Source organism: Gekko japonicus, unplaced genomic scaffold (genome assembly GCF_001447785.1).
Source record: "Gekko japonicus isolate JY-2015 unplaced genomic scaffold, Gekko_japonicus_V1.1 scaffold510, whole genome shotgun sequence".
In the NCBI taxonomy this organism is placed as follows: domain Eukaryota; kingdom Metazoa; phylum Chordata; class Lepidosauria; order Squamata; family Gekkonidae; genus Gekko; species Gekko japonicus.
Genome location: NW_015165250.1, coordinates 897,539 through 919,428, shown reverse-complemented (window position 1 = coordinate 919,428; position 21,890 = coordinate 897,539). Strand labels below are relative to the sequence as shown.

The 21,890-nt window shown below is 46.3% G+C and overlaps 1 protein-coding gene across 1 annotated transcript in view; it reads right to left on the bottom strand.

The window, feature by feature from the left end:
• CPLX2 (complexin 2) overlaps positions 1 to 19,866 on the bottom strand; it is a 30,042-nt gene extending 10,176 nt beyond the window's left edge. The window contains exons 1-2 of the mRNA XM_015410136.1: positions 19,808 to 19,866; positions 5,125 to 5,300 (exon numbers count right to left, since the gene is read on the bottom strand). Of these exons, the coding sequence (XP_015265622.1) occupies positions 5,125 to 5,300; positions 19,808 to 19,838 (207 nt within the window). The 5' untranslated portion in view covers positions 19,839 to 19,866. The remainder of the gene's footprint in view (positions 1 to 5,124; positions 5,301 to 19,807) is intronic.
• Between the last annotated feature and the right edge of the window lie 2,024 nt (positions 19,867 to 21,890).

The window sequence follows — 21,890 nt, the reverse complement described above, 5'->3', positions numbered from 1 at the left end:
TTTGGAGGATGCTGGAGACTCCTGACTTCCACTAACTTGGGCTCAGATAGAGACTTAATAAGCAAGAATTAGGTAGATTGGGCTGAGGAAGGGGAGGATAACTTCTGGGAGGAGAAAGCCAAGGAAAAATAATTGGGTGAATGAATCCATGTTTCACATCAACAAGTTATGAAGAGGAGTAAAGGCAGTGATACTTTGGTGGGACACAGTCAGTGTTCATGGGATCATGGGACTATTCCTTTGCCGCTTAAATGTTGTTCCATTACTAAAGAAGGCAAGGGAAATGAATCTTTGAGTTTTGGAAGAAAAGACTTCCTGTTCACAGGACACTGTGGACAACTGCCCAAGGTACTGAATCTGTAGAAGGCAAATACAGGATATGTGAGTGGGTGGAGAGGAAACTATACAGCCAGAGACACTTGTTTCCTTCCCTAAACATCTGGCTAGGACTGGAGCACTGCTCTGTGGTTGAGTGATTGACAAATCCTCTTGGTAAAAGGGAAAGGCTGAGATGAAACATGGAATGCAGTGGGAAAAGACAGGGGAAGCAAACATCTGGGTCTCTGTCCACAGTTCCTGCAGGGAACCAGGAGCCGAGCAAGATATTTTTTTTTACTAACCTCCTAGACTTGCACCCTCAGTCGTTTCCCTGTTAAAATTCAAAAATCACAAGAATGGTAGTAATCATTTGCCATTACGCCTATTAGGCTTTCAAATTTTCCTTCTAGCTCTTTAGGCATTGGAGCTGCCTCAGTGATTCCTATAAAACAACATACCCATTGACCTGTGTAGTACAACAAAGCATTTTGGCACAGAAGTTCAAATCCAGAAACAGTTTAGAGCAGGGGTCCCCAAAGTAGTACCCGTAGGTGCCATGGCACCCACTGCCATCTTTCCTAATGCCTGCCCACATGCTCTTAGGAAGTGGATGGAGCTAGGTGAGGTCCTTGCCCAGCAAGGCATCTGACTGGCCTTTGGGAATTTGATTGGCTGTGTGGATTTTTAAAAATGTTACTTTGGCAGCAGCTTCCAGCACAGCACAAAGATCATCACTGTGTGACTGTTGATCAGCTACAGCAGCCGTTTTGTGGGTGGCTTCGCATCTTGTGACAACCATGTTATAACTGTGCCTACCAAACTGTGTCAGAATTCCAAAGGTGCCCCCAAGGTCAAAAAGGTTGAGGACCCCTAATTTAGAATATAATTAATACAAATACATTTATTCTTAGAAAATCAGTTCACTTGAAATTCAAAAAGAAAATGTTTTTTTAAAAACTGTCTTCTCACTAGTTGCAGGCATATAAGAGTTAGTTACAGAGGTCATTTCGGGGGGGAACGCGGGGGATTGCAGTTTCCCCAGGTGAGGTACGGGGGCGGGGCACATGACGAAGCCCCGCCCCCTGCTTCCGGCCGCCCCGCTTCCGGCCCTCATTCAGCCAGGAGGAGGCAGGAGAAGAGGGAGGGTACGTTGCTTCCTCCCTGCCTCTCCCCACCCCTGCCTGCCTGGGGCCAGGGAGGGCCTTCGCGGGGCTTCCTAGCACTCCCGCCGGCCTTGGAGGTCCACCGCCGGGCCCCTCATGGGGCTCGGCAGTTGAGTTGCAAGGCTGCCGCCGCCGGCCGAGACCGTTGGGGGCGGGGTGTGTGGCCTTATGACACACTTCCAGTGATGTCAGGGGGTGGGGCATATGCTAATGAGTTATGCTAATGAGTTCCTCTAGCTCTTTTTCTATGAAACGACCCCTGGTTAGTTAATTTTCAAAGCTGGATCCAACAGTATAGATTCCCACTGACCTCAACATGTGTCAGAAGGCAAATGAAAGGGCAACCCAGGTTTCTTGCCCGGGAGTTAAAAGGGATTGTCCAATCAAACAAAGGAGCTCATTTGATGGTTACATGAAAAAGGGCCTTTTTAGTGGCAGCCCCATGATTTTGGAACAACCACTCCTGGGAGGGTCACGTGCCCCCCTCACTTTCAATATTTAGGAGGCAGCTGAAGACTGTTTTATTTAGGCCTGCATTTAATTAAATGTCCTAAATGGTGATTTAAAATTTTGGGTTTTTTAAATGTTTTAATGTATTTTATTAATAAGAACATATGAAGAGCCCTGCTGGATTAGACCTATAGTTCATCTAGCCCAGCATCCTGTCTCACACAGTGGCCAACCAGTTCCTCTGGATGGCCAACAGGGCACAGAGGCTGAGGCCTTCCCCTGATGATGTCTCCTGGCTCTGGGATTCAGAGGCTTAGTGCCTCTGAATCTGGAGGTTCCCCTCAGTCACCATGGCTAGTAGACATTGATAGACTTCTCCTCCATGAATCTAATCCCCTTTTAAAGCTGTTTATTCCTGTGGCCATCACTACATCCTCTGGCAGCAAATTCCACATTTCAATCACTCTCTGTGTAAAGTAGCATTTCCTTTTGTCTGTCCTGAACCTACTGCCCATCAGCTTCATTGGATGCCCCCGAGTTCTAGTATTTTGGGAGAGGGAGAAAAATTTCTCTTTGTCAACTCTCTCCATCCCATGCATAATTTTATAACCCTCTAGCATGTCCCACCTTAGTCATCTCTTTTCTAAACTGAATAGTCTTAAACTCTTTAGCCTTTCCTCACAGGGAAGGTGCTCCAACCCCCTAATCATCTTGGTTGCCCTCCTCTGTACCTTTTCCAGCTCTGCAATGTCCTTTTAGAGATATGGTGACCAGAACTGTACACAGTATTCCAAATGACGCCACACCATAGATCTATACAGGGCATTACAATACTGGCTGTTTCATTCTCAGCCACTTTCCTAATAATCCCTAACATTAAGTTTGCCTTTTTCACCGCTGCAGGACACTAGGTTGACACTTTCATTGAGTTATTCACTTCACTGAGCCATTCACTACAACCCCCAGATCTTTTCTCTTTTCAGTCTCAGCAGGTTCAGATCCCATTAGCTTATACTAGAAGTTGGGATTTTTTTGTCCCAATGGGCATCACCTCACACTTACCAACATAGAACTTATTTGCCACATTGTCGCCGGCTCACCCAGTTTGTGGAGGTCCTCTTAGAGCTCTTCAGTCAGCAATGGTTTTCACCATCCTGAATAATTTGGTGTCATCTGCAAACCTGGCCCCTACACTACTTACCCCTAGTTCCAGATCACTGATGAATAAATTAAATATTACCTAATACCGATCCTTGTGGGACCTCACTGCTTATTTCCCTCCATTGTGAGAACTGTCCATTGATTCCGGCTTTTTAAAACCACTTTTTTAATCCATAAGAGAACATGTCCTCTTGTCCTGTGACTGCTAAGTTTACTCAGGAGTCTTTGACGACTCCTGTCAAAACCCTTTTGAAAGTCCAGGTATATAATGTCTACCAGGTCACCATTGTCTACATGCTTGTTCACTTTCTTGAACTCCAAAAGGCTGGTGAGGCAGGACTTCCCTTTGCAGAAGCCATGTTGATTTTCCCTCAGCAAGCTTTGTCCCTCTATGTTCCTAACAATTCTATATTTGATTATAGTTTCTACTAATTTGCCTGGGACAGACGTTAGGATGACTGGCCTGTAATTTCCTGGTTCTCCTCTGGATCCCTTTTTAAAAATTGATGTAACAGTTGCTACTCTCCAGTCTTCTGGTACAGCAGCTGAATTTAGTGATAGTTGATCTACAAACCCATATATGTAACCTATCTCACATCTGAGTTCTTTAAGAACTCTCAGGTGCATGCCATCAGGACCTGGAGACTGATCAGTTTTTAATTTCCCCAGTAGGTGTAGAACGTCATCTCTGGTCATCTCAATTTGGCTTAGTTCTTCAGACTCCCTTCCTGAAAATAGGGGCTGTGGGATGGGTATGTACCCCACACTTTCCACAGTGAACACAGAAGCAAAAAGGTCATTGAGCTTCTCTGCCATCTCCCTATCTTACTTAAGCAATCTGTTTATTCCTTTGTCATCCAAAGGCAGTACTGCTTCTCTGGCTGGTTTCCCGCTCCAGATATATTTTGAAAAATGTTTATTGATGCTTTTAGTAACCTGCTCCTCAAAATCTCTTTTTGCATGCCTAATTATTCACTTATATTTCTTTTGCCAGAGCCTGTGGTCCCTCTTGTTCAATTCATTGGGGCAGACCGTCCACATTTAAAAAGAAGCTTCTTTACTTTTTATAGCTTCCTTGACTTGCGTTGTTAACCACACAGGCCTTCTTTTCGACTTGGCAGTATCTTTCCTAACCTGTGGAATGCATTCTATTGGGGCTTCAACTAGTGTGGTTTTATATAGCTTTCAGGCATCCTCTAGGAATATGATCCCTTCAGCTTCCTTTTTACTATTCCTCTTGTTTTTGTAAAGTCCCCCCCTTTCTTTTTTGGTATTTTTGTATTTTTATGTGTGTGCATGTGTGTGCGCACGTGTGCACACACACGCACCTGGAAGTCATGGTGACCTCTGGCGACTGACCCCTATTGGGGGCATGGAGGATATTTAAGGTCTCCCATCTCTAATATTCCAAGGAGGTCTTCCATCCAAGTACTTGCCAGAGTCGGCCCTGCTTAGCTTCTGAGATTGAATGAGATCTGGATAGCCTGGGCTAAAATCCCCTCTTTTGAAATCAAATGTTACAGTTTTGAAATTTTTGAACAAAACTTTCCACTGACCTAATGCTGAACTTAATAGCATTGTGGTCACTGTTCCCAATTGGTGTTACAGCCTCTATATACTGTAAGCTGCCTTGGACTCCATAAGGAAGAAAGACATATAATAAATATTTTAAATAAGTAAATATTCCACTAGAGAAGAAGCTCTATGTAGCCCTGAAGAGATTAGTAGTAGAGTAAGTGTCAGACAACCATTACACATAACAAGTAGGACAGACTAGTTAATTCTCAAAAAAGGAGTTTTGTCCTTTAGTAATGGAAGCTAATACTGTTGACAGAGGCCAACAGGGGTCTGGTTTGTAACCATCATTACAGAGCTTGGACTGGCTCTGGCAGCAGAATCTTCTTAGATTCTCCACAGGCTCAGTTTCCCTCCATCAATTCTATACTTGCCATTTAGGCTAAACTGGTCCCTCCCCCCTCCGCAAACCTTCGTTATATTCTTTTTACCAGATAGCTGTAGACAGATTACTGACCTTATCACGGATTTGCTGCCGGACCTTTTCCCGTTCAGCCTCCATGCGGGCATGCTTTGCCTTGCGTTCCTCCTCTTGCTGGCGCAGGGCTTCTTGTCGTTCTTCTTCCTTCTTCTGGGCATCAGGGTCTTTCTCCTCTTCACCCCCCAGCATTTTACCCATGTCTTTAGTGGCCCCTGCATGCGACATTACAGAAACTACAATCAATGGGAAAGATCATGACTCCTCAGAACAGCTCACTGCCTTCTGAAAGGTTTACCCTGCAATTGTGCTCACTCTGCTGAACTTCCCTATTCACCTGAACCTCAAAAGTGATAGGGAGAGGGAAAGAGTGATCACACAGCTCCACTTTGCAAGAGTCGAGTCTGCAATTCATTAATGCTTTTTTAATATAATGAGGGGAAATGGTTTTTAACTGAATATTATAAAAGCTGAAGGTACTGAGGAAGTAATTCAGTGGAATTTCCTCCCTAAATCTCAGCCCAAGGTGACCAATGATGTTAGTGATAATAGAAGTATCACAGACACACAACCCTTAGATGCTGGCAGCTGGTGCCCTCCTCTCTTGTCTACTTCCTATATCACATCATGTGCAGTGTGGCTACATTAACCCACTAGTGGCTGCACCCAGGACCCATGTGTTGCTGTGAGTCCACCTGTGCCCAAATTCAGTTATGTATTCTATAGTTTTATTTATGTGTTTGGTAGATTTATATGCCGTATTTCCACTGCACAAAACAAACAAAATGGTTAAAGTTAAACCAGACAACCTTATAAAACAAACCCATGCAAAATCAAAGATCCAGGGTTGGATCCTACCAGCCTCTCCACTTGATCTTGTCCAATTTTCTTCCTCACTGCAGCACCCAGGACATGTGGTTTTCATATACATTGGAAGTGGCACTGTCATAGCTTTTTTGCTGGTCAAAAGACCCCCCCCCCTTAACCTGCAGATAAGCTGGTAGGATCCACCTCCCCATAGTCCAGAGCTCAGCACCATGAACTGTATGTAAAAACAAATCAGCCATCATAAAACCCCACTCATAAAATGCATGCCATGAAAAACATACTAAGTGGTAAAATACCACAAAAATGGCAAAACGAGTTAATTTACATGTCTGGGCAAATGAGAATGTTTTGACCTGGCCAGGGCCGGCCCCAGCTTATTTTGCAACCTAGGCGAGGATCCCTTCTGGTGCCCCCCCCCGTGTGCCCACCCGGTCAGAGCCAGTGGGGGGGGGCTTTTGGCGGGGCGGGTGCAGTTTGGCACCCCTCATCAGGGTGCCCAGAGAAGAGGCTGACCGGCGGGGCGCTCACAACCCGTTGCTCCCCCGGCCCTGCTGCTGCTGCTCTTGCTGCAGCTGCCAGTCCCCGGCCGCGAGGAAGAGGAGGAGGAGGAGAAGCGCTCTGCTGGGAAGCCAAGGGGGCAGGCAGGGAGAAGTTAGTTGGCCAAAGAGGCAGCGGGTGGCAGAGGCGGCGGTCACCTGGCTGCGGAAATGCAGGGCTTTTGGCGGGGGGGGGGTGCAGTTTGGCGCCCCTAAGGGCTGGTGTGCTCTAGGCGGACGCCTAGTTCGCCTAGTGAGCAAGCCGGCCCTGGACCTGGCACCTTGCATGTCATAGAGTAGGCCCCAGGTGAAACTTCAGAAGGGGTATTCCAGAGTTTTGCCTACTATCTCCCTGTTTAAGGACCAGGAGGTCCTTCTGCAGCAGCAGAAAATGGAAAGAAGGCAATGGATTAAGAAAGGTCCTCCCAGGCATTCTGAAAGTGCTTGTTCATACGTGAAGAGAATAGGAAGACTTCTGCTTTGCTAGATGGAGTTCCCTGGACAGGTGAAGCAGCCAGAAGTCTCTCTGCCTGCCCACTAAAGCAGCTAAAAGCCATTAGATTATCCTGGTGCCAGAGATTTGACAGCTTCCATTCCTAGATGAAGTGTCTCCACATAGCAAGAGCCCCGGGCCCTGCACTCTCCCTCCTGGGTGTCAGGGAAGATTGAAAGTGAAGCTGTTTTTGGATGGCAACCCACAGAATAAATGGCCTGCTCTGTGTTGGATCACTGCACGATTTTGCTTGAATCAGATGCTGAATCTGGCTAGAAAACTGCAGCACTCCAGGTCCGTGTCCTCCCTTCACAGCACTGCTTGCCCCCAGCTGAAAGCTCTTTTCCCAAGAGGTGGGAAGATGGAATGACTTTCCACAAAGTGAAGGGATCTTGTGGAAAATGGCTCCATGTCAGGGACTGGGTAGTCTGGTTTCCTCTTTTTCTGTGTAGTCCCCAAACAAGCCAGTGTTGAAAATTCCATCCAAAGGTTGGATATAAGACACAACTCTAGCAGTAGTGACATCTGCATATCTCTTAAGATTCTTTTACTTCAGGCATACCTTTCAGCTAAGGGAATACCTATGAGCACATGTCCCTGGCAGTTCTCTAGAGGGCGCTCAAGCATCCACTAAGCCCCGTCCTCAGAAAAGTATCCCAGATTTCGTCATGGTTTAACCTCTACTACTCTAAAGTAGTGCTAGCTGGAATTCAATGTAAAAAAGGCAATATCCTGTCACTCAGATAGTGAGAACGGCTTTACCACAAAAGTGATTGTGTTGTGATGACCACTAAGCTGGGGTGTGTTATGTGTGCGTTTACTGTTTTGATTAAAAAGGGAAGCTGCACACTCCAGCATCAGAGAAGGAGACTGCGCGTCCAAAAACTGCCGTGTTTTTTTTTTAAAGGAATAAACCAACCAAATGTTGCAGGACCGTTGTGGGAGAAGAATGCATCTTGTTCAGTCTTTCTTCCTTCCTCAATTAAAAAAAAAAAAAAAGGCATTATGGCCGCTACTGGAATGAGCTGTCCCGAGCAGGCCTTTGGAGAAGCAGCACAAAAATCTCTCAAATGAATAACACACTAAGGCTGTGATCACACGCTCCTTTAGATCTGAGATCTGACATAGGTGCGAATGCCTGACGGATCGAAAGGGAGCGATCAGACAGCAACATCTGGGAAGTGTCCCACAGTCGTTGGCAACCCGTGCTGCTCCGCCACGGAAGCAGAGTTAAAAGACACCAGAGAAACGGGCCACGGGTAGACTTTCCCCTGTCTTATCGCTCAAGCACACTCTCATGCTGTCGGGATGCCCACCCCCCCCGCGCGCAGTATGTGCATCATCGCATACTCCATAGGGGGCCCTCAGTGTAGAGGTGCAATTCCTTGTTTATGTGCAAGGGAAACAAGCAACAACAACAAAAAATGGCTCACCCACAGTTGTGTCTGATCAAAAAGTGACGTTCTGCACCCACAGCTTCAAAGGGCTGTGTGATCTCACAACCGCATGTCAAATTCCTCCAGAGGGAATAGCCTCATTTCCCCTCCACTTCAACTGGCGCATGTGACCAGTGTTCCCTCAAAGCTGAGTTAGTGTGAGCTAGCTCACAGTTTTTTAGCCTCCGGCTCACACATTTTTGTCTTAGCTCATAGAGGATGCCTCCGGTCCGGAGCAAACCAATTAAATGCAGTAGCCAAATCGCTCACTCACAACTTTCATGCCAGTAGCTCACAAAGTAGAATTTTTGCTCACAAGACTCCACAGCTTAGAGGGAACATTGCATGTAACCGCAGCCTAAATGTTTCAAAAAATCTCGAAGTAGTGCAGACTGGGAGGGGAGGAGGTAATGAAAACATGCCTCTTATCACTAGTGACCTCATCAGCACTAGCCCATAGCAGCCACAGTTCACATAACCTCTCCCACCTGCAGTGGATGCACTGGGTCAGGGGACTGTATCTTCCCAGGGGGAGAATACTGTGTGCTGGGAAATGACATCCAAAAGTCACCTCCTGAGCTTGACACCACATTTTATTTCATGGCAGGGCTGGTTCTACAAGAGAATGTTTGCAATGAAGGCTCAACGTGGCAATGGGAATGGCTGAGCAACTAGTTCGAAAGCAGATGCCAGCCTGCAGACGGTTCAGTCTCAGCTTTTCTAACAAGTTCTTCCTGAACTTGCAGGTCCACTATCCGCTGAACCACAGGCTAAGAGCATTCTCCACCACGAGGAGGAGTTGCTCTCTCCTTTCCCCAAGCCTGTGTGTATCTGTGCAATGGTGACAGGAGCTTGGTGTGTGTGCTGTACCCTTCTGAGTAGCTCTGCCAGGAGCCAGGCAGAAGCATTTCCCACGGCAGTTTGTCAGCAATTTAGAGCTACAAACCAGCGTTGGCTCCCCAGGCCCCCAGGAGACTTCAGGGTCTTTCATCTTCCCCAGCTCCATCTCCCTCCTCCTTTGCTTCTGTGACTCATCATCACTTAGCCCAAGCTAGCCAAGCCCTTCCCACAGCCAGAGACAGTAGACTTGCTGCTCACTGTGCCAGCAGAGCCATATAAGATGAGAGAAGGGAGTTTGTGTACGGCCGGGCCGTGTTGCAGCAGCCCTGGGTGATGGGTTATTGTGGCTGGGAGTGAGGGATGGGGCAGAGGCAAGGATGTATGATGACATGCAGCATCCTTTCTGGCGAGCTCTATAATACAAATTGGGAAGAACTGTCTGCACAGGCACACTACTTTCTCAGCTGCACAGCCAAGAATGAAAAAGCATAAAGACTTCATCACAGCATGTGTCTGGGAGGGGGGAGCTGAGCTGTCTGCTCGATCCAGTTTGTCATTCCAGAAGAGGCAACAAAAATCATAGCCAAGATTCCACCCTGGAAAGATTAATGAACTCCCTCGTAGGAGGGGGTAAGAACTGATGAGTGATTCACACTTTGTAAAGCCTGCATGACAGGCACAAGGAGTTGGATCCAGTGGAGGACTTCTATGGAGGGAGGGAGGCTGATTTTTCCCGATTGCCCCTCCCACTGCAGATCTCCAACTTGCCCATATGCTGTTCCTGGGAGAAGTCCCACCCCCCAGGATCAGCATTTCAGGGGACATTTTGGATTGCACTGGGAGGTGAGAAAATCACACTGCACTGGACCCAACCCTCTGTGTCTGCCATGCAGAAATTACTGCTGGATCTACGCCATGGACTGTTGACTAGGTGTGTACTGGGATTTTCAGGATAGAGATTAATTTCCAGATTTGCATGGGCTTGATTTGGATTGCGGTTGTAGTGTGTGTGTGTGGGGGGGGGAAGGTTCAGGTCTCGCACCCCTCTGCAGGCTGCTTTCCTAACCTGAATTGTCCCCAAGAAGCTGCCATTTACCCCACTGGGAAAAATAACATGTCCTGAGGGATACACAGAACTCCCAGATTACATTTGTCAAACAGTATATAGTGTCTTTCAGACTGGAGCCCTGATCTGGATTTCCCCAGCCTCTGGTGCACCTCCAGTCTTAGCATGATTGGGGTAGCCATTCCACACTGCCTGTTGTAGGGATGGGGGGGGGCATTCTGATGTTGGATGGGGATGCCCCCAAGCCCTGCCCCCAAGAGCAGCCACCCCTCTCCTTTCCCTCCTAAGAGATTTAAAGGGCTTCAGCTGATCGGCGATCACATGGCCCGCTGATCACCTGGAGGGCCCTTTAAATCTTTCAGGAGGGAGGGAGAGGGGCTGTTGCTGGCCGCATGCTCCACTTGCAAAAAGACCCTTTAAAGAAGTTTTTTTTGTGAGTGGGGTGGTGGTGCATGGGGCTGGCTGTGACCAGGGTGGCGGAAGCGCGTGCCTGAATCCCAAGTGCTGAATTGCCACTGGGAAACCAGCCCCATGCAACGTGGCCCCCATCCCACTCACAAAAAGACCCTTTAAAGGGTCTTTTTGTAAGTGAAGTGTGCGGCCGGCAACAGCCCCTCTCCTTCCCTCCTGAAATGAAAGATTTTAAAGGGCGCTCCAGCTGATCGACAGGCCATGTGCTCCCCGCCGGCCAGCTGAAGCCTTTTAAATCTCACAGGCAGGGAGGGAGGGGGTGGCTGCGGGTGGTCGCTCTTGGGGGCAGGGCTTGGGGATGGGGCTTCCCCCCACCGGCCGGTTGGCCAGCGGTGGATTGGAGCCCTGCAAAATGGGGGAAACCCTGCCCAGACCAGGGGGCTGGCAACTCTAGCCTGTTGTTCTGTGGAACTTCCCTCTGTGTGTGTGTGTGTGTGTGTGTCATACTTTAGTTTTACAGACTGTTCAGTTTTCATTTGGCTTATGCACTTACTGCCCCCAAAACCCATGAGCAAAGTGTACCCTGACTGTCTGTCTGTCTAACCGGTTTGCTGCTTTCCCCCACTAGACTGGTTGTTTTGATTGGCTGTGCTGCCCTAGCTTCCCGTTTTTGAATTACAGACAGCAGCTAAAGAATTCATCACAGCTATGATTATGGCCAATTGCAGGGCTAAGGGAATGTTGCTTTGCAAAGTTGTTCTTTAGGTTCTTCAAAGCACATTTACAATGGTCCGGTTCTGTTCATCAAAAGCATTTTGTTATGTTTATGCTCCATTCATTATTACTGTGCATGGATTTTGTTTACTGTACACAGTACAGGCACCTCTTTTGGCCAGTGGAGGATGAGGCTGCAGCCTCAGCTCATCCACCTGTCTGGGGTTTGCTGGGCTGCCAGCTGCCTCCCTGCCTGCAAGACACTTGTTGGGCTGCTGAAACAGCAAGAGCATTTCAGATTGCCCCCAAACCCAAAACAAGTCATTTCAGGGGGAAAAAGAAAAGATTGAGGGACAACAGGCTTCAGAAACAGCGGGGGGGGGACGTAGAAAAACTAGAACAATGATTGTTAAAGAAGCTGTGTGGAAATGGGGGGGGGGACCTGGTAACAAAGGGAAATGAAACTGGAACATTAAGCTTGTCTGGAAGATGCTTAGGTGTCCTACCACTTAGACTTTGTAATGTGTGAATTAGCTCAGCAATGAACATAGGCCAACGGTCATTAGAGCTCAGCCCTGAGCTACTTTTTGTAAAATAAAATAAAAGAAGAAGAAGAGTGTGTTTGAATAGGCCCAGAGTAATCTCTCACTTCTGAGTCATCACAACCAAGCTCAGAATTAGGAAGGGACCCAGGACTAAGGGAATGGCTCTCTGGCAGGCATGTGTTCCAGCGTTCTCATTTCACAGCCTAAGAAGTAGATCCGAGGCAACACTCCGCTGCACTGCCCGTTCCATAACATATTGGGTGCGTTCAGATGGGGCGTTTCAGCTGGCATAAACCATACCGGTTGGAACCATTGCAGTTTATGCCAGCTGAAACTCGATCACACTTACCTCCTGTCTGCGGAGCCCATCGCTGTATGCCCGTTCACACACAGCGGCTGTCGGTGGTTTTTTTTTTTAAACTCAGTTTGTGCATGAACTTAGGCAGCCATCCACAGAATGGCAATCTTCACGCATGCGCAAAACACCCCGTCCAGAAAAGCATGCCCTGAAGAGAGGACTTACCTTTAAAGTGTAAAGAGCAAACTGGCCTCCCTGAGGTCCCGGACTCCTCTAAAATGTTAAACTAAGGACCTTTTCTTTTCTTTTTTAAACAAACGCCGGGGCAAAGCTTCGCCCAAGCGCATATCGCCGACCTAAAAAAAAAAAGGTGGGCGAAAATCGGAAGCCTCGGGCTTCCGAACGGAAGTGGCTCTACAACGGTGGAGAGCGATCAGACGGGGGAGGGGGGGAAGCGATTACAACCGTTGCACTCAGGATACCACCACTCAGGGACCTAGTGGCAGAATACAACTGTTTAAAGCTCTTTGCAACGGTTAGGGACGGAAGGCAGATGTTAGCCGTGTGAACGCCGGTAAGTACACCGATTCCAACCAGTACTATACCGTTGTAAATGCCCCGTCTGAACGCACCCCCTGTGTCAACGCACTGACAGATCTACCAATGAAATTTCCTAGTTCCAATATATTGCTCTGCCACAAAAATATGCTTGGAGGGAAGTTTTGTGAAATGGATATTGTCACTAGAGTCTGTGAATGGAGACAGTTATGCCCTCCTTATTTTTTCTTATTTTTTTCTGCCTCCCTCTGCCTATAGTTTTAAAGCTGGCTGTTAACATTTTTGCAGTTTTAAATGACATACATTTTGCAAAAGGGCCACAAACAGGATATATTCCTTAGCATCACTGAATCTGATCTGCATAAAAAGAAGTTCCCAGGAAAACAGAGAAGCCCAGATCATCAGGAATTCTGACAGTGCTTCCTCTTGTCTGGATATAAGGGCAGGTAGGAGTTTTCTCCTGGTTCAGTGAAATGATCTTTCTTTCTTTTCTTTCTTTCATATATTTGACTTCTAGCCCACCCTCCTCTGCACAGCAAGGCTCAGAGCGGGTTACAACAATACAATAACACTAATATATATACAACAATTAGACATAGGTATAAATAATCATTAAAACCCTATAAATATATATTCACAGTTAAAACAATCCAATAGCAGACAATAGCACAATTTAATACCTCCACTCTCAGCTAGGGCTGCCAAATCCCCCCGGGGGCGGATTTCCCCCTTGCTTTGGAGGCCCGATTTCCACCCCCGCGGAATCGGGCCCCGGGGGAAACCCCACCCCCGCGTGCACGTCACAGGGAAGTGAAGTCATAACGCCGGGCACGCTGGGGGCGGGGCACAGCCATTTGAGGGGAAAACATAGAGTTTTCCCCTCAAATGGCTGTGCCCCGCCCCAGCGTGCCCGGCATCATGACGTCACTTCCCTATGACGTGCATGCGGCACGCGCGCCGGGAGCCAGCACAAAGTCCCCGCCGGCAGAGGTAAGTCGATTTGGCAACCCTACTCTCAGCAGAGGCTCTGCCCATGTACATCAATAGCTGTTGCCTAGTACTGAGGCAAGTGGGTGGATGAGAAGGCAAACAAGACAAGATGACAACAAAACTGGACAGGGGGAGGCCAAACCAGATGCACTTCTGCTGCCTCAACCATAGGCCTGGTGAATCTCCATTTTACAGACTCTGTGTAACTGCATTAGGTCTTGCAGGGCCTGAATCTCAGTTGGGAGAGTGCTCCACCAGGCCAGTGCCAGAGCTGACAAGGCCCTGGCTCTGGTTGAGGCTAGGTGGATATCCCTTGGGCCAGGAATCACCGGACGTTGTTGGCCCATAGAGCATAGAGCTCTTTGAGGGACATACCAGGAGAGACGGTCCTGAAGGTATGTTGGTCCCAGGCCGCATAGGGCTTTGAAGGTTAAAGCCAAAACCTTGTGTCAAACTAGGTTAGATGCCCAGAGGTCTCTCATTAGCAGCCCAATCCCAAGATTCAGATGCTGGTGCACTGCCAACACCAGCATGGCAGCAGTGCTCCTAATTGGTATCTGATGTCCACTCCACACAGAGATAATATATGAAAAAATGCCCCCAATAAAGCACAGGAATTGCACTGGAGTCCATATCAAACCTGCCATAATCCACCAGTCATGGAGCAGTGTGTTGCTGCCACTCATATGACAGACGGAGACAGCTAAATGGTATGTGCTGACACAGCAATGCTCCCAGATCTCAGGCCGCCACGACCATATACAGAGCACACCAAGGGAGAGAATAAAGGGAACATGGCAGTGCTCTCTGGGAGGAGTTCTGGGGTAAATATACATATTTGGGTTCAGTCTCCAGGACGCTGGCAACCTTAGGTGTCAGGAAAGTCTTTTGGAAAACAAGGAAAATCGGTTTGGCTACTGAACAGGCTTGGGATTAGAGAGACACAGGGCAAAGGAGGCAGGTATTTGGGCTGCAAGCTGAATGATTATTTTTCTTACTGCCATTGGATGTCTGGAGGAGCTTTTTAGTACACAGGAATATAGTGGAGAAGAAGTGTGCTGTGATAGCAGAAGTGTGGAGGACACATTGTAGCTAGGGTTGCCAACCTCCAGGTGGGGCCTGGAGCCCTTCCCTTATTACAATTGGTCTAGAGATGACAGAGATCAGTTCTCTTGGAGAAAGTGGCCACTTTGGAGGGTGGAATCTATGGCACTGTACCCTAGGGAGCTCCCTCCCCTCCCCAAACCCCACCCTCTCCAGGTGTTTCCCCACCCAGAGCTGGAAACGCTAGCTGTGGCAAAGAAAATAGCAAGCATGCTGATACTGCTGTCACTGAGTCTTAATGACTGCCCAGGAGGGATGGGTGCCCCTTCTTGAGGGGATGAAGGAGAGCCATGGAGAATGGAGATTGAAGCAGCACTCACATCGCTTGCTCCTTTAAAAAGGACTGCTGGCAGCCTCCAAGCTTCTAAATATTCATTAGCAATGTTTCTTGATCTTTAAGGCAAGATTTCTGTGAATATCATCTATTTAAGAATGTACAGTGGGAACTGTAGTCTCTCCATCCCAAGAAAGCTTTGACTGGTTGGTTGCTGTGCAAACATTTATCTCCACTACCCTTACACTTACAAAAATGTGTGGTAGGGTATGAGCTTTTGTGAGTCTTACTCTTTTCTATTGCCCCTTTTTTGGTGTCTACAGAGAATGAATCACAGGCCAAAAAGAAATCTTTGCAGACATCTAGTCTCACCTGCACCCTTTGATAAGATTCACTGTACCTGAATTGTTCCTTCTAAGGTATTTGTTGTTGTTGTTCAGTCGCACAGTTGAGTCTGACTCTTCGCGACCCCATGGACCAGATCACGCCAGGCCTTCCTGTCTTCCGCCATCCTCTGAAGTTTGCTCAATTTCATGTTCGCTGCATCTATGACACTGTCTAAAAATCTCATCCTTTGCCATCCCCGTCTTCTTTGACCTTCAATCTTTCCCAGCATCAGGGTCTTCTCCAGTGAGTGCTCCCTTCTCATTTGGTGGCCAAAGTATTTGAGCTTCAGTTTCATTATCTGGCCTTCCAGGGAACAGTCAGGGTTGATTTCTTTTAGGATTGACTGATTTGATCTTCTTGCAGTCCAAGGGACTCTCAAGAGTCTTCTCCAGCACCATAGTTCAAAAGAATCTATTCTTCAGCGCTCGGCCTTCCTTATAGGCCAACTCTTGCAGCCATACATAACTACTGGGAATACCATTGCTTTGACCATGCGGACTTTTGTTGGCAGGGTGATGTCTCTACTTTTTATCATGCTGTTTAGGTTCGCCATCGCTTTCCTCCCAAGGAGCAGGCGTCCTTTAATTTCATGGCTGCTGTCACAGTCTGCAGTGATCTGGGATCCCAGGAATGTGAAGTCTGTCACTACTTCCACGACTTCCCCTTCTATTTGCCAAGGAGTGATGAGGCGGGATGCCATGATCTTAGTTTTTTTGATGTTGAGCTTCAAGCCCACTTTTGCGCTCTCCTCTTTTACTCTGAGCAAGAGGCTCTTTAGATCCTTTTCACTTTCAGCCATTAGAGTGGTATCATCTGCATATCTGAGGTTGTTGATCTTTTCCCCAGCAATCTTAATTCCCGCTTGTGATTCATCCAGGCCAGCATTTCGCATGATGTACTCTGCATATATATTAAATAAGCAAGGTGACAGTATACATCCTTGTCGTACTCCTTTTCCTATGCTGAACCAATCAGTTGTTCCGTATCCGGTTCTAACTGTCGCTTCTTGGCCCTTATACAGGTTTCTCAAGAGACATGTGAGGTGGTCTGGTACTCCCATCTCTTTAAGGACCTGCCATAGTTTGTTGTGATCCACACAGTCAAAGGCTTTAGCATAGTCAATGAAGCAGAAGTAGATATTTTTCTGGTACTCTCTTGCTTTCTCCATAATCCAGCGAATGTTGGCAATATGATCTCTCGTTCCTCTACCTCTTCGAAACCCAGCTTGTACTTCTGGTAGTTCTCTATCCACGTACTGTTGAAGCCTAGCTTGTAGGATCTTGAGCATGACCTTGCTAGCGTGTGATATGAGTGCAATTGTGCGATAGTTTGAACATTCCTTGGCATTGCCCTTCTTTGGGATTGGAATGTATACTGATCTTTTCCAATCCTGTGGCCACTGTTGCGTTTTCCAAATTTGCTGGCAAATGGAGTGCAGAACTTTAACAGCATCCTCTTCTAAGACTTTGAATAGCTCAGCTGGGATACCATCACCTCCACTAGCTTTGTTGTTAGTAATGCTTTCTAAGGCCCATTTAACTTCACATTCCAGGATGTCTGGCTCGAGGTCAGTGATTATACCGTCGTGGTTGTCAAGGACATCGAGGTCTTTCTTGTATAGTTCTTCTGTGTATTCTTGCCATCTTTTCCTAATCTCTTCTGCTTCTGTTAGGTCCCTACCGTTTTTGTCCTTTATCATGGCCAGCTTTGCATGGAACGCTCCCTTGATTTCTCCAATTTTCTTGAAGAGATCTCTAGTCCTTCCCATTCTATTGTTTTCTTCTATTACTTTGCACTGTTCATTCAGGAAGGCCTCCTTATCTCTCCTTGCTGTTCTCTGGAAATCTGCGTTCAGTTGGGTAAATCTTTCCTTTTCGCCTTTGCCTTTCGCTTTCCTTCTTTCCTCTGCTATTTGTAAAGCCTCATCAGAAAGCCATTTTGCTTTCTTGCATTTCTTTTTCTTTGGTATGGTGGTGATTGCTGCCTCCTGTACGATGTCACGAACCTCTGTCCATAGTTCTTCAGGCACTCTATCTATCAAATCCAGACCCTTGAATCTATTCTTCACCTCTACTGTATATTCATCAGGGATGCGATCTAGGTCAAACCTGAATGGCCTCGTGGTTTTCCCAATTTTCTTCAGTTTAAGTCTGAATTTTGCAATGAGTAGCTCATGATCTGAACCACAGTCAGCTCCAGGTCTTGTTTTTACTGACTGAATAGAGCTTCTCCATCTTTGACTGCAAATTATATAGTCAATCTGATTTCGGTGTTGCCCATCTGGTGATGTCCATGTGTAGAGTCGTCTCTTAGGTTGTTGGAAAAGGGTGTTCGCTATGACCAGTGTGTTCTCTTGACAAAACTCTGTTAACCTTTGCCCTGCTTCATTTTGCTTTCCAAGGCCAAACTTGTCTGTTATTCCGGTTACCTTTTGACTTCCTACTTTAGCATTCCAGTCCCCTATGATGATGAGGACATCATTTTTTGGTGTTAGTTCTAGGAGGTGTTGTAGGTCTTCATAGAACCGGTCCACTTCAGCCTCTTCTGCATCAGTGGTTGGGGCATGACTTGGATTACTGTGATATTGAATGGTTTGTCTTGGAATCGGACTGAAATCATTCTGTCATTTTTGAGATTGTATCCCAGTACTGACTTTTGCCCCCTCTTGTTGACTATAAAGGCCTCACCATTTTTTCTACGAGATTCCTGGCCACAGTAGTAGATATAATGGTCTTCTGAGTTAAATTCGCCCATTCCTGTCCACTTTAGTTCACTGATTCCTAAGATATCGATGTTCAGTCTTGCCATCTCATTTTTGAACACATCAAGCTTACCTTGATTCATAGATCTTACATTCCAGGTTCCTATGCAGTATTGTTCTTTGCAGCATCGGACTTTCCTTTCACCATCAGCCACATCCACAACTGAGCGTCCTTTCGGCTTTGGCCAAGCCGCTTCACTCTTTCTGGGGTTACTTGTACTTGCCCTCTGCTCTTCCCCAGTAGCATATTGGACACCTTCCGACCTGAGGGGCTCATCTTCCAGCGTCATATTTTTTAGCCTTTTGATACTTGTCCATGGGGTTTTCTTGGCAAAGATACTGGAGTGGGTTGCCATTTTCTTCTCCAGTGGATCATACTTGGTCTGAGTTCTCTGCTGTGGCCTGTCCGTCCTGGGTGGCCCTCCACGGCATAGCCCACAGCCTCATTGAACCACGCAAGCCCCCTCACCACGTCAAGGCAGTGATCCATGAGGGCGTTCTAAGGTATAAAGCCATCCCAATTTAGTGGATTTTTTTAATTTTAATTTTATTTAAACTATAACATGGAATAACAAAGAAATTAGCAAATTAACAATGCCAACAACATTTCTTCAACTATACAGGTAATACTGGTAAACCAGATTGGAACAACTGAATATAAACTGGCTGCTTATTATTTCATTGCTTTATAATGACCCAAATTAAAGTTTGTTTTTTTTAAAAAATAACTGGCATCAAGCCTCTGTTAACATATGCAATATGACTGACTGATCAAATGTCCGATTCTAATGAATGGTGAGGTGTAGTATAATGTGACTCTACATGAGTCTTTTGGCATTACCGATTTAGTACGTAAGGCTAAAAGGCCCATTTTAAAACCTTGACCTTACCCAATACGTTTTGCTAATTTGGGGGCTAATACATTCACTAAATGGTTACTGCACCGGGCTACAGAGACAGAACCCAGTATTCATCTCTCTCTGGCTTTTGTGTCCCCAGTCAGCGAGAGGGAACAAACTCTGGGGGATGGCTGCCTACCAGCAGTGGGTGACAGGCAACACCTTTGGAGACAGTTGAAAGTGGCTTTCTGCGATATCTATACAACTTGCTTTCAGCTGACTGTCTTCTAGGATCAAACAGGGTTTTGAAACAATAACCTGCAAAACCTGATTACTGGATGTAAAAGAGACACAAGAGAATATCGACACCACATGTAGCGATGCCTCTTTCAAACCACCTTCAACTCTCAAAAAATTCCTGAAGATTTGGTGAGGGTGCCTGGGGAAGGAAGGTTTTGGAGGGAATTCACCTTTCCCTTAGACTCCCCTAGATTTCCCCTAGACTCTGGAAATCAGCTGCAATTCTGGGAGAACTCCAGGCCCCACTGAGAAGTTAACAATCCTAAATCTGAGGTTGGAGCATGAAAGAAGGGATGGAAGAGGGTTAAAAGAGAATGGTATTAATGCAAAGACAAGGCTTACCCCCTAGGGCCTGCTTCATCACAAAATCCATACTGCCAACTGAGTTATTGAGCTCTAGGCAACAGCAGAATTCTCATCCAGTGTTGCTGGTGGGAGTCTTTGGGTCAGCTGCTACCTGCATGGAAGAAAGACAAGTCAGATGAGCAAGAGGGAATGGCAACACAATCTAGGACCCTGCCAGTGAAAATAAGGTACATCCAAAAGGTCCTGTTTGTGGAAGATTGTGTAAAAAATGGGGTGGGAGAGACAATCCACATGGAGAGCGATTTTGCTGAACCTTACCCAGAGAATTCTGGTGTTGCCACCTCCATTTGCTATACTCCGTGCTACTCTCGTCCATCCTCACTGCTTGAGGATTCATTGATTACGTGGAGACTCAGAAAGTGTTTGGTCTGCACGGAGGTGTTCATGATAACTGCTCATTTTTAAAGCAGAAGTTAAAACCTTGTTCCTCATGGTCCCGACCTACCAAAGATCACTTGCTAGGTTTGCCAACAACCATGGAGAAAAATGTCCCGTATCTTTAACAAAGGTTTAATGTGTGGAAATGGGGAGTGCATGGTGGTAAAAATAATATCCTATTAAGCCTCTGTTAAAGCAACATGACATTTTCCTCCAGGCTAGTGGGTAGCTGTCCGGCTTGTCCTTGTATCATTTTCTAAAATGACTTTGATTCATATTGAAGACCAGTGTTCCCTCTAAACTGAGTTAGTGTGAGCCAGCTCACAGATTTTTAGCCTCCAGCTCACAGATTTGTGTCTTCGCTTAGAAAGGATGGCTCCAGAGCAAACTAATTTATGCCGCAGCCAGATCACCTGCTCACAGTTTTAATGCCAGGAGCTCACAAAGTAGAATTTTTGCTCACAAGATTCCGCAGCTTACAGGGAACACTGCTGAAGACCCTGTGCTCAATCTGTCCTCAGATTCTGAACTAAGATGGGGGGCCAAAAGCAATGGGCCCTTCTTGATAGTGCCAATCCCAACTATGGAATGCCCTCCATGCAGCCATTCACATGACACCTACTCAGTTTCAGATGGAAGCCAGAAAAGAATGTTCAGTTAAGCCTTTGGTTGATTGTCCTCCCACCCCCAACACATAGGTTAGACTGTATTGGCATTGCTGGGGTTTGTGTTGTATATTCCTTGGTTAAATTTATTCTCATGTTTTATTATTAACAGCTTCTTTATTAATTAACTAACAAATAAATAAACAAAAACAGAGGCCAAATGGATCATGGTTAGTAGGAACAGGACCTTCACAGTGGGTGGCCCCCCACTGCCACATGGTATTGTAATTTAGGTAGCAGATAAAGGCTAGGTTTGTTAACTCTGAATTCATTGCTGTGAATGCTGATGAGTTTACTATAACTATTGTTTTTTCTTGTTGTAGTTTTAATGTTCTTAACTTTGTAAGCTGCCTTGGAAGCCTGGCATAGAAAGTTGGTGCAGACATTTAAAATAAGTTAAAAAATGATTAATAACCAGATCTTAAGACCTCATTCTTGATACACTTTTTTTGATACCCTGCATTTGATTTATTGGCGGGTTAAGATCTAATCCTTCAGTTCAGGGGACAAAAAGACCAGCTAAAACCTGCCTTTCCCCCTTTCTTACTTCTCTGCACTTTGTTGTTTGAAGCATTTCCTTATCGTATTCCAGCTCCAATATTGGAAAGAGCCAGGCTTTTAAAACAAGAAGAGGACACAGCAAAATTGAGCTCTGCTCATCTGTGAGCTCAATCTACAGTAAAATAATACCATTTACAGATGAATGGTAGGGTATATGAATAAATGCATGTGGATTTCCCCCCTTCTTTGCCCATCATGTCAGGTTTGGACTTGTCCAACTTTTTATTAAAACTCTTCCAAGATGACATCTCAGGTTCCCTTACTTGGGCTTCTAGCTAAAGCTAGAAGGCTTTGCCTAATGCAGTTCTTAATATAGCTACAATTGGAAATATTCCGCCTACATGGTAGTTTTTTTAAAAAAATAGCTGCCTATGTAAATTTACTAGGTGGAGAACAAAAAATAAAGGCAATTTTAATGTATTTCTATTACAGACTTGAGCAGATGACAATATGCT